The 13,966-nt window shown below is 33.3% G+C and overlaps 1 protein-coding gene across 2 annotated transcripts in view; it reads left to right on the top strand.

Annotated features, from left to right (window-relative positions):
* Positions 1-10,697, top strand: part of LOC115994786 (actin-related protein 2/3 complex subunit 4) — a 46,160-nt gene extending 35,463 nt beyond the window's left edge. The window contains exons 6-8 of one of the 2 annotated variants that reach the window (XM_031119048.1): positions 4,887-4,991; positions 7,657-7,746; positions 10,243-10,697. In XM_031119048.1, the coding sequence (XP_030974908.1) occupies positions 4,887-4,991; positions 7,657-7,746; positions 10,243-10,332 (285 nt within the window). In that variant the 3' untranslated portion in view covers positions 10,333-10,697. The remainder of the gene's footprint in view (positions 1-4,886; positions 4,992-7,656; positions 7,747-10,242) is intronic. The other variant, XM_031119049.1, reaches the window with a different exon arrangement.
* The last annotated feature ends 3,269 nt before the right edge of the window (positions 10,698-13,966 follow it).

Genomic DNA, 13,966 nt, shown 5'->3' with positions numbered 1-13,966 from the left:
TTTCCCTTATCTGGTGCCCAACACCATACATAGTATCATGAAGTTCGCAAAAGGCTCCAATTCTCAATCTTGCATAGCCCTTACAAAACTAACATCCTATTAGAGAACTCCATTAATAAACCTTAATAAATCAGCTACATTTGCAATAAATCAGCTACACTCGCCTCCTTTGCTTGGCTAATTGTAAATGAATCTGGAAAACATATGGCAAGAGCATTCTCTCCACACCATCGATCATGCCAAAACCTCACCTTAGATCCGTCCCCAGCCCCAAAATGAATGCAACAAGAGAAAGTGGGCCAACCCCATCTAATATTCTTCCATAAACTTACTCCATAAGGACTAGGAACTGGATTGGAGCACCAGTATACTTCACCTCTATTACTCTCCTCTAAAGTGCATCCTCTCAATACCAAACCTCCACAATCATTTTCCTAACAAAACTTAATTAGAACATCTCAAATTTCTAATAGCCAATCCACCAGCTGAAAGAGGAGACCAAACCTGATTCCAATTAACCAATGAAATTTTGACTAATCCCCTAACTTACTCCATAAGAAATCTTGTTGAAGCTGTTCAATACTGTTTGCCACCTCAATAGGAATGGGAAATAAAGAGAGGAAATATGTCAGTAAGTTAGATAGAGTACTTTTAATTAAAGTAACCTGATGCACATGTCTGTACTTATGGTTGTGTTTAGAAAAGACATGATTATTGATGATTTGTACATCCAACCCTAAGTTATTTGGATGGAGGTGTCAAGAACCTTGTAGCGTAACTGGCACTTCCTAATGTTTCAAACGGAGATGTCTAAGGTTGAAATCCCCCCTCCCCAACTATTGAATTATAAGCAAAAAGTTATTAGGATACAAGGTTTTGTTGAGTACTATTGTAGTAACTGAAAAGAACTTGTTATTCAGGTTACATACATGGTTTTTAAAACTCGACCAGACCACCTGGTCAGACTAGGTTAATGGGGAACTGGCCATCAGTCCTGTTTTTAAAAATCAAAATTCCGGAAATCTCTTTTTTGGCTATGAACATTCAAACCTTGGTCAAACTGTTCAGTTTGCGAAACCAGACACAGGTTTGAAAATTTTCTACCCATAAAATTTCGTAAAAAATGGCCAGTGTTGATCTTTTTTGACACCATCTGAAGCTCCACCATCTCTAGATCTCATCATTTAATTCCTGTTAGAAGGGTCTGATATGTTTATTTTTTGGGGAAGAGAGATTGAGAGGGGAATGGGATAGAGATGAGAGTAGCGTAGTGAAGAGAGACTGGGGGATTTGTTATGATGTGTTTGGTGAAAGAAAAACTAAGAGGCAGGGAGTGAGAAAGAAGAGGCAGAGTGAACGAGAGGGGAAGTAAAAAAAGAGGGGGGGGGGGGTCATGATCTGTTATTGGGAACTGTGAATGAATTTTTTTTATTAAAAAAAACTTTAAAAGTGATGCTCATGATGACGTGACCTTTTATTTTATTGCCCCCTGTTTTCTTATAAACTTGAATTGCCAGCTGTTTAAGTTTTGATGTATTATTTTTGTATAATTACATTAGTATATTAGTTTATGAGATGTTATCATGTTGTACAAATTTACTAAAATATTTTAAATAATAAGGAAATATTTTTCATAAATTATGAAAAATAGTCTTAGTTTTAATCAAGATATATTTTGACCTCTATAAAAACTATTTTAGTTAAAATTGCTAAAATTTTCACATTTAATTTTTTAATTTCATATTAATTATTATAATAATAATTAATATGTCATCACTGTTTGACCTCCGGTTGAACCCCGGTCCAACCTTAAAACCTTGTACTGGTTTAGTTTTTAATACCATGCTTACATATATAGATAGTTCTAGTGGAACTTTTAGATTCTGCTATAGTGCTATTTGAGTCAACTTTGATTTTTGTATGCACACAATGCTATATTGGTTTATGATATTCAGTTAATATAAATAATTTTGATGTTAAATGATAACATAAAGATCTTGGAAAGGTATAAACCTAAAATATGCGGAGAGGATTCCTACTTACATAAACAGCCAAAGCAGACATAATCTGAAAAGGGCCTGAAGTGCATCTCTTTTTTTGATAGGTAATAAGAGTAATATTATTAAAAAGAAAAAGAAAGAAAAATACAGGGTGTTCAAGATGGTGAAAAAAAAAAAAAAACAAAGAAAGAAACAAAGAAATCACGATTCTACTCTAACAGAAGAAGTAAACTCCATGATAGAAGAACAATCCAAGAGGCCCCAACACTTAGACCAATAGAAAAGAGTCTGTTGGCACAAATCTTGCAACTGAATCAATGATTTCTCAGTATTCTCGAAAGAATGACAATTCCATTACATCCAAATGATCCACATCAAACATCTTGGGACCAAATTCTAGATATATGAATTATGCTTCCCAACCCATTGCCACCAACAAAATAATAAACTAGCTATGGAAACTGGCATGACCCAATGAATCCCAAAAATTTGAAGCATATGCACCCACAAAGAATGAGCTATAGGACAAAGAAGAAGGAGATGGTCCACAGTTTCCTCATTGCAACAACACATACAACACCAATTTGCTAAAGAGAGACCCCTAAACATAAGATTGTCCAAAGTAAGAATCTGAGCATGAGTTATTGTCCACATAAAGAAAGCCACCCATTTAGGTACCTTGACTTTCCAAATGCCCTTCCAAGGAAATAAGGACGTAGGACCATCCCGAATCTCCTAATAAAAAGATGAGTATCAAACTTCCCACTTCCATTAAGGTACCAACGTACCAACATAGACTGTCACTCCTAACATCCCTAGGAATACAAGATTGAATAAAATCAAGAAAAGAGAAAGCATCGTCTAACTCTCAATCATGAAAATCCCTATAAAATCTCAAGTTCCAAACACTTTCAGTCCCATTTACCTGATGACACAAAACCTCAGAAAATAAAAGCTTATTTTCAGAATACTCAAATAACTCAGGATAGAGGATATTAAGTGGATTATCTCCAACCCACCTATCATGCCAAAACAGAATGCAAGTACCATCACCCACCATGAAAGCCATATGCTTAGAAAAACTCTCCCATCCTTCACTAATACGTTGCCATAGACCACAACTATGATCTCTTGAATACTTTAGTACTCCACCCTCCTTTGCCCACTCCATATGTAGTGGCAATAAACCTCCGCCCCAGATGAGTACCTTCATTACCAAACCTCCATAACTATTTCCCTAATAATGCTTGATTAAAAGACACCAACTTCCTAATCCTCAATCCGCCCAACTCATAAGGTAAGAAGGCCTTTTCCCAAGCCACCAAAGAGTACTTGAAACTCTCCTATGATGACCCTTATAAAATATTTCTTTGAATCCTTTTTATTCTAGCTACCATAGCTTTTGGAACGGTAAACAACGAAAGATAGTATGTTGGAAGACTTGAAAGGGTACTCTTCAACAAAGTAAGTCTTCCGCCCTTTGATAAATAGAGTCGTTCCAACTCGATACTTTCTTCTCCATCCTTTCCAAAATAGGATTCCAAATATAGGTTGTTTTATACGGAGTAACTAAAGGCATTCCCAAATATTTCATAGGCAAACTGCCCACCCTACAACAAAGGATATTGGTCAAAGCATCTAGATTACTTACCTCCCCAAAAGGAACAATCTCACTGGGCATTAACTTTCAAGCTTGTAAAAGCTTGAAAACAAGACAAAGCCAATCTAATAGACGACAATTACTCCCTAGAAGCATCACAAAATAAAATGGTGTCATCAACAAGTAGAAGATGAGAAATACGAACACCAAAAAAGTTGGCTGGTCCTACATTAAAGCCACGAATAAGACCGCTGTCCTCAGTTTTTTTATTTTTTTTATTTTTTAATTTTTTAAAATTTTTAAAATTTTATTTTATTTCAGAATCCTGTTTAAGACCTCTTTAATCAAAAGGAAAAGAAGAGGGGACATGGATCACCTTGTCTCAAACCTCGAGAGCTTCCAAAAAAACTAGCAGGAGATCCATTAACTAAAATAGAGAAGCGAATCGCAGTAATACACGCCTTAATCCACTGCCTCCATCTCACTCCAAAACCCATCCTATCCAAAAGATAGAACAATGCATTCCAATTCACATGATTGTAGGATTTTTCTATGTCTAGATTACAAACCACACTTGGTGTATGACTCTTGAATCTACTATCAAGGCATTCATTAGCAATAAGCACTGAATCCAAAATTTGCCTACCACCAACAAAAGAATTTTGAGACTCAAAAATGAGTTTGTCTAACACCACCCCTCAATCTAGTAGCCAACACCTTAGACAACAATGAAACATAGTATATGAGTTCATTCGACAAAACATAAAGAAACATGTAATTGTGCCCAAAGTAAATCTTTGTTCTTGTTTATGTATTAGTGCTTGCCTCAGTAACGGAAGCATCAGGTCATCAGGTGTATACCTCATGATCTTTACACTTCGATGCAATTTTTGAGAGATTTAAACTTGCAAAGAACATTGGATGTATTTTCCACTTGTCTGTATAGAAGACTCTTGAACTTCATATAACATTTGCCTGTGATGCAGTGGTTAACGTAACTCAGAAGTAAGTTTGTATACAGTTTCTTCCAAACCAAGAGCAACTTATATTTGTTTGAATTTGCTCAGAGTTTCCTCATGTCATATAATTCAACTTACACTTCGCTCATGAAAAGCATCATTGATTGCTCCAGGAATAGCGTAATTGTTGTCTTGTTCCTTTCTTTTCCGGGATAGGTTACCGGTTTTTTTTCTGAATTTGGACATGTGTATAGGATCATAAATGTATAGTTTGCAATCTTTGGTCTTTCTCTCATTTTCTGAATTTTCTTCTTTTCCTGTTTATAGGTAAAGCAGGCAGATGAACTCGAAAACATACTAACTAAAAAATTTCTTAGATTTTTATCAATGAGGGCAGAAGCATTTCAAGTATTGAGGAGAAAGCCAGTACAGGTATGTATGCACCCCTCTCATTGACTCAACGTTACACTTTACTTTGCATATACTGTTTCTTGACTAGATAAAGGAATTTTCTTAATGGGTCTTTGTATTGGGTTATACTGTCATAATGACAGCACGCTTGTCGACTGGGGTGATGTAGGTCAGATGCTTTCGAGGGCTCTGATATCAATTTGATTGATCATATAAAAACCTTTATAGGCTACTGCTAATCTTTTTCCTAGAAAGACTAGGGCTCATAAATGACAGAATAATATTTAAAGGGCTTCTAAACCAAGGAGGAAACTACTAATGCAAAATAGAAAGAGTACTCAAAACATTAAATAATATTCATGGTATTAATGCAGGACAATCAAGAGAAAAATAAAAGAACAAGGAAATTAAAAGATAAACCCTAAGAATCAGCACCTAGGTGTTGCCTGGAAACAACACTAGGCGAGAAACTTAGGCATCCGCACCTAAGGTGTTAGGAATCAACACCCAACGTATACGAAAATCTATAATTTGAAATTTGATTAATCATTCATCGCTTCTCCAAAATATAACCATCTAGAACCCTTTCCTAGAGCTTTTTGGAATAAAAGATAATCATTTCTAAAACTGAAAATAATACTGAAACTAATCCCTATCTAAACTCAAATCTAATCCCTATCCATATTCACTCCCAGTGCACTAGGGTGTTCCTTTTTATCAATATATCTTATTACTTATCAAAAAAAAAAAAAAATCCCTGTCCATATTCAAAAATAAAAAGTCTACAATTATCCAACTTCCTATGAGATAAAGACAAAAATCTGAAAATATTAATTCTAAAATAATTTTGGTTTTGCTCCTGCATCAATGGGCCTCTGTTGCAGACCATTTTAGCCCAATCTAGAAAATCTGGAAACTACCCAGCTATGCCTACACTGGTAAAAAACTTAATACTAAGACTCAACAAATATTAAAGTAGCCTAGGAAGGTGCTAATAATTCCCCACATCAAAACTAACACGATTGTTGTATATTTTGGTGTTTGATGTTGCTTTTCCTCAAACTCTGTTTGCTGTATCCTATGGGCATGGGAATGTGTTTGCTCAGATCTAAATTATTTCTTTGTGTATGTTAAGCTGGTTCAAATCTGTGTTCCAGAATAGCCTACTTTTCCTTATTGAATAATTTTTGCTATTTTTTTTTTCTCTATTGGTTCATTATGCTGGGTCCAATGAAACCTTTTTCTAACCTTGGAAATGGAGAACTTCAGCATTACTGGGCTTTGAAATATCTTAAAATTCTTGTTTCCATACTTTGCTGAAGATTCACGGTCCTCTTTATATTCAGGCAGTGAACGTTGGACATAATTGTGTTATCATGTTGATTGTCTTGCTTATTTAGTCCCTGTGCTAGTCCATAGTCTGTATTTGCTTATTTCAGCATATGAATAATGTCCACCATATACTACATGAAGAAACACCAGTTACTCTTGGTCATTGTTTATCCTATTTTAATGCTTATGTATATAAAGGTGTAGACACTGGTTGTAGCCAATGAGCTCTAGCTCAACTGGTATCTCCTCCCCATATGAGGTCTAGGTGGGGGGTGAGACTGTGAATTCCAGACCTATTGGATGTGTCACTTACCAATTTAAAAAGCATAGACACTGGCTGTAGTTTTTTTTGTAGAATGAAGTATTCAAACTCAAATTAGATGTAATTTGTAACCCCCTGAAAAAATCTGCATGTATTGAATTTTAATTAATGCTCCTTTTATCAATTCTACTGTTTGGATAGAACTCTGAGATCTAGTTAGAATTCAGAACCCTACGTCTCAGTTTGTATGTGCAACAGAATTTTTATATTGAAACTGCATTAATTTCAATCATATCTTTTAGAAATTAAGTGGAGGTCTTGTTGGAAGAAGGCAAGTTTGTATAACCTTTTTCATGAAGAAAATGTGATGCTTGGTGGAGACTTTGAGCATGTTCTATATTGCACCTAAAGGAGATCAACTTAAATCCTTTAAAATTGATTTTCAGCTGAAAAATATGAAACCAACTATAGAAATGTTAATTTATAATCTTCTGCAAAAGTAATAAACTACTTGTTGCTGGCCCCTTCAGTCAACCAGCATAATCACTGCTTCATACATTTGAGATTGTGGGAGCAAGTTAGGTTTGAAGCTGTTCCGTGAGAGGATGGTGTAAATACCCTATAGGTAATGTTTATGTTTTTTTTAGTGTGTGCGTACACAGTTGAGCTTCACTTCACCTTGAATAGATGCAGTATATTTGCAATAGATACATTTGTTTATGGCCCAATAAATTGCAATCTCCTTGAGGCTCTTGGGAATGTGAAATTCTCAACAAACTGAGGTTGCTCTGTGGAAAATTTGATGTTGTAGATGTGTTTCTGCAAATGATGTATCAATTTACATCACTTATTGCTGAATCGAAGAGCATTTGAACAAAAATTGGCTTTGATTTGCTATGTGTGCACTCGCCTAAAGGTCTTTATAACTATACTTCAAATGACTAAATGCGAAATTATCAGTCTCAAATATTTTTTTCTGTTGTTTTTACTAATTAATAGTATTCCAAAGCACTATTTTTGCAATATGTTTTTCAGATGACATTCAAATTATTTATTTTTCTTAATTATACGTGTTGATGCTTCGATTTACAGGGTTATGACATTAGTTTTCTGATAACAAACTACCATTGTGAGGAGATGCAGAAACACAAACTCATAGACTTTATCGTGCAATTCATGGAGGCAAGAATTTGTTTTACCCTATAACTTGCCTTTTCAATTTTCACTTGATTTCCTTCTAGGAGATGGCTGTTGAATGCATTCCTCTGAATTATTTCTTGTTAATTGACTAAGCGCATAGCACTTGAACTCTCCAAGTTTATCATAATGATTTAATGAAGTTCTTTGTTTAGGATATGCAGCCATATAACTTGTGTTTAATTCAAATTTGTTTTTCTATATTCTTCATATATACTTGTGTGAAAATAGAAAACTATTCCAGACATGTTCTGATTGGGTAATAAATTCTTTTTCCATTTTGACTGTTGTTTAAATGGATGGAGTCACCTGCCAAGAAACCTCTACTGAATGGAATTCAATGGATTGGCCAGATGATTCTACAGTCTGCCAATAAATATGCTGAACTCCATCTAACAAAGACTTGATTTTGTAACTACTTTCTGCTGTGCATATGAAGCCATTCAGCTGTTTTGACTGACATATTGATTAATAGCTTTAATATGAATTAACTCTACTGTTCTCATTGTTTAAACAAGGGTTTTAATATGGTACATTGTTGTTAGCCTTGGGTTGCTGGCCTCAACAAGAAAACAACGAAAAACCTAAAGTTCAAAGCCAAGCAATTTTTTTCCCATACTTGAGTTACTCTCTGAGCTTTGGTTCTTTAATGTAATTCCAGCCATTCCTTTGTATGTAGTATACATATTGTACAAACTACTAACTATTAAATTACACCATATTTGAGCCTTTGATACTACCTCCTATTAAGAGCAAGCTACAGTTGTTCTTTATTGTTTCTTGAAAGCATATCTGTATTGCGGCAGTAGTGTTTGTTGTTATTGTCAAAGCACTTCTTACCGTAGTTTTAAAACCCGCACCAGACCGCCCAGTCAGACCAAGTTAAAAAGGAAACGGCTCAAGGGCTGGTTTTTTAATCATAGAGAACTGGATATCATACATTTATTGTTTAGACCGATTTGAGCCTGAGAAGAGCTCATTAATATGTCCAGCTAGACAACCCCTGGACTATGCACTTTATGATGAACTAGAATGGAAACTAATAAATTTAAAGTGAATAAGAATGAATTACATACATTAAAAACTCAAATGACATGTAAACAATAAAATAAATAAAAAATTCATATTATTTTTTATTTTAATTAATATATTTATTATATTCCATCATGTTATTTCATTGTAATTAGGCCTCTTTAGAAAGAAAATGTATAATTAAACTCATAAATGTTGATTTTGATTTAATGTACTTAAAATTATTGTGTGACACCAAAATTATTTGTTTGTTCACGTAACTATTATTATTCTCTAATATAATAGTTGGGAAAATATACTTGAAAATTATTTATATTCTCTAGATTTTTTAATCAAGATTTTTCATTTTTTAATTTGTCCTATTTTTATATTATTTAATTACTAAATTATTTATGACGTTATCACAATCTGAGCTTCTGTTGAACCCTATTTGTTCATCCTCAAAACCTTGAACCTTTTTATTTTCCGGTTCTTTTAATGGTTCGGTTTTTAAAACCATGCTTCTTACCTGCAGAAATGTGCAACTATATGAGGAGGTTTGCAAGGCCCAATCTTGGACTTATATTAGCTAAGTTATTAGATAGCCTAGTTATTTGGATCCTGAAATTTCTGTTTTGGTTTGTTGGTGGTGCTAGTGGGTGCTTTTGGTGGGTGGGTGGGGTGTGTGCCGGGGTTGTTACAAAAGACAATCGCTTGCCTGTGTTGCAATTTACTCATTATGTTATTGTGTTGGAGGATGGTTTGCAATCTATCCTCAGTAATTGTACCTGAAGCGTTGTGCTTAAGACATTAGACCTCAGCATCATACTTAAAGTCCAATCATGTCTGATACATGGTGCAAAACTTTTCATAATTAGCTGATTTGGGCTACCTGCTATGGACCAATTATAATATCTGATAATCACTTATCTTGTTGCCATTAGGAGTGTCGAGCATATATTGGTGTCTAAATCCATCTTTCAAGATGTGATACTTAAAAGTACTGTTACCAGGGTGTTGGTTGTTTTGCTTATACAACAATGTATTGGACCTGAATATTCCAGGCCCTTAGGAGTTTCAAGCTCTAGCAGATGGGACAAAATTACTTTTCAAAGAAAATCTTCTTCCATCTAAAGGAGATACTCGGTTATTCAGTATTGGACCATCCATAGCAGTTATAGCAATTCTAAAGTTATTCAGTAATTCCTTTTGACTATCACCCTGTTTTAGCTGATCTCAATATCGGGGTTTTATTGTGAATTGTGGTTTCAAGTATTGCTCCCATTGGACTGCTTATCTCAGGATATGGGTCAAACAATAAATATTCCTTTTTGTTCTGTTTTTGTTATTTTCTTTGATGCTGTTTTACTCTTGTTATACAACTCACATGTGCATACGTGTATGTTATATCAAATATGTTTTCTTGTTATATTTAGGTTGATAGCTTTCCAAATTCTTTCTTCTCCACAGGATATTGATAAGGAGATAAGCGAACTTAAAATGTCAGTGAACACAAGGGGGAGGCTGGTGGCTACAGAGTTTCTGAAGCAATTCCTATGATACTTTCAGGAGTGCACCCATCTTTCTTAGAGTCCTCATGATATAATGACAACTATGAAACAATTCATCTGATATTTTCAGTAATGCACCCACCTTTCTTAGAGTCCTCATGACATAATAACAAGCTATGCATGTGTTGAGAGAAATGCGATCCTATACTTCATGTTTGTTATCGTACCTACAAGATGTATTATTTCTTAATTTTTTTTTTTTTGGGACTTTGATTGGAAGAGTATATTGACTGGGGATGAAAGTTTGTCGTGAGGTTTCTTGTGAAGGTCCATATATATGCCGAACCCACTAAAGATTAAATTGTGCTTCACCCTCTTTAAATATTGTCTCAATTTTATCCCTCCTTTCCCTAAGTTATAAAATCTACCAATGTACTTAGGAATATACAAATTATCTCTTGCCATTAATAAATGGACGGAGTTTAGTTATAAAATTGATTGTAACCGAAGGTTACAACCATACAAATTTTTTTATTTTTTTATTTGAGGTGCATTTGGATTACATCTTTTTCTATATCTTCCATGCTTGCAAAATTTTTAAAAAAAATTAAAGATTAATAGCTATATCATCAATAGATTGTTTAAATTGCAAATTTTTGTAGTTTAAAATTATGTATAATATATCAGTTTATAGATTATACTCTAAATAATATCCGATTGATGCAAAATTTGACGTGTGTATTAAGAGCGTAAAGAACATGCAATTTAACAGTTAAATTTTCAAAATATACAGTAATATTTATTTTATTAAGTAATGTTGCAGCCTTAGGTTACAATAATTTTTGTAGCTAAATTTTGTCCTTAATAAGTTCCATTAAATTAAAATGTTTTAGTGGAAAATGTAAAATTTTAAATTTGTGTTACACTAAAAACATGTAATTTAATGATTAGATTTTCAAAATATGCAGTAATGTTTATTTTATTGAATAATATTATAGTTTTAGGTTACAATTAGTTTTGTAGTTAAATTTTGTCCTTAATAAATTTCATTAAATTAAAAATTTTTAATGAAAAATGTAAAATTTTAAATTTTAAATGTGTCCTATCCACGCTGGAATTTCTATTATGCCCTTAATAACACAATTTTTTTTTAAAAAAAAAAAAAAAAAAATTGAAGAAAAAGAGAACAAAAGAAAACACTTCAGAAAAAATTATTAAGATAATGGCAGATGACATCTTTTAACGTAAGGACTTGTATAGTTTCTATAGAGGTTAGTTGTGTCAAGTCAAGCAATATGTTTCATAAAGAGTGGGAGAAGATGCATAGAAAAACAATGGGATATATCAGGCAATGCATCGACTTTAGCGTGTTTTGTTATCTATCTTAGGAGACGGGTAGTTTTTGCTGTTAAGCTAATTTTGTAAATATATTAGTTGTGTCCAAAAATAAAATATATTAGTTACCTGGCAACTTTTGGAACTCGGGTTTCGTAAAGAAGATCACGAGATGATATATGTATTTTTAATTTTCTAGTGGAACTTGGGTTCTTTACATTGGACTCGACTGTGGTTACATATCTAATATGTTAGCAAAAAATTAGCTTAACGAACAAACCCTTAGGAGACTGATGCAAAGGTGTAAACATTCTTTTAAACTAAACAATATACAAACATTGCAAATTAAATGTTTGATAATTTTCAATGTTTGATATTGTTTTCACTACGTAAGTCCTCACTCTGAAACCAAACCCAAGATATCAAAGACAAACCTCAACAGCAAGGTATTCGAGCACAATTTGGCTTACCCATTATCAAATCCCCACAGCTAGGTATATCTACCCTTCAGTTTCAAAGTCTCACCCATCTTGTCCATGATCTAATTCTTTCTTTCAATGATTCTAGAAACCCTTGGATTTTGATTTTGAGCTTAGAGCTCGAAGAAAGAAAGAAATGGCTTTGAATGTTAGATGGGTGTTAATTGTCATTTTTAAAACATTTTTTACAAGTCCGATTCAACTGAGCCTGACCTCATTTATGGGCCAATTCATGTATTATATTATATTTTATTATTTTAAGCATGGCTTAAGCCCATGTTACATATTATAGTGGACAAGTTTATTAGATAAATGAATGTGACTATTGATAGGCTTTATACAAATGTATAAATTTTAATTTAGAGGGACCATAAGCCCGACTACTAGAAACCTCCTTGAATACATGTAGTATACACCAATGGACTTTTTCAACCCTTGTTTTTTAAAGGGTTTTGATTGGAAGTGTTTCTTGGTCAAGTCAGGTGGGTCGAGTTTTAAAAGAGGGAACTCGCCACTCAACCTGTTGAATTCGGTTTCTGAGGGCTAAGACCTAGCGCTGACTATTAGAGGCGTTGGATTGGGCCGCAACAGGTCAATTCCGGTTAGTTTGGTTGGTTGGGTTGAATGGCTAGGTTGCTTGGACAACTCCACTTGGAACCACCAAAATAGCTAAACATACACCTTAATTTCCAAAATATTCACAAAGCCTCTTGAGGTAAAATACTCTCAAATCTTCTAAAATAACCAAAACACCACAAAAACTAAATAACCAAAATATTTTGGCAATTCCAAGGTATTTTATTCATTTTAGTGGTTCTAAAGGTCATTATGGTGGTTTTAAGGATATTTTGGATGTTCTAGAGTATTTTGGTATATTGGTGGTTCTAAAGGAATATTCATCATTTTGGTGATTCTAGAGTATTTCTTTCATATTAGATGTTTTTGGGTAATTTGATCATTTTAGTGATTGGTCATTCTGATGGTTTCTAGGGTATTTTTGTCATTTTTGTGTAGATTAGGAGGTATTTGGATTACTTTGGGAGGCCCATAACATATTTTGGTCATTTGTCAAGTTATAAGGACATTTTGATAATTTATTTATTACCCATTTTACATTTATTTTAAATGGATGATAAATTCATGAATACCCATTAAACCCATCTATTAGACGGGCAACTTATAACCTACTTATAGTAGGCAAGTTGGGACATTTTGATAATTTTATTCATTACCCATTTAATATTTATTTTAAATGGATGATAAATCCATGAATACCTATTAAACCATCTATTAAACAGGCTAACTTATAACCTACTTATAGTGGGCAAGTTTATTAGATAAATGAATTTGACTATTGATAGGCTTTATATAAATGTATAAATTTTAATTTAGAGGGGACCATAAGCCTGACTACTAGAAACCTCCCTGAATACATGCAGTATACACCAATGGACTTCTCAACCCTTGTTTTTTAAAGGGTTTTGATTCTCACACATCCACTATTTCACATTTCTTTTTTCACTACCTCTTTTTGATGTTGAAATGATGACATTCTTGCATCCATTATGGATACTAATGTGTAGCATCATGCATATGCATGGGAACAATTAAAAATAATTACAATTATATATATATATTTTTAGAAGAGGTTCAACTTATATATGGTATTAGTTTATACTTTTTTAAGCCATACATTTCTAAAATATTTAATGATTTTTTTATATTATATTATGTTATATATATATATATATAACTTAGAGTTTTTTTTTTTTTTTTAAAGTCTTCGATTTTTATACCTAATAATTCAATTGCCACAAAAATTAAAAACTTAGATGGACACAGTAGAAAATTGGACTTCAATTGAAATCT

Source organism: Quercus lobata, chromosome 6 (genome assembly GCF_001633185.2).
Source record: "Quercus lobata isolate SW786 chromosome 6, ValleyOak3.0 Primary Assembly, whole genome shotgun sequence".
Lineage (NCBI taxonomy): Eukaryota > Viridiplantae > Streptophyta > Magnoliopsida > Fagales > Fagaceae > Quercus > Quercus lobata.
The sequence above is the reverse complement of the archived record's forward strand: the minus strand, read 5'-3'. Positions and strand labels throughout refer to the sequence as shown.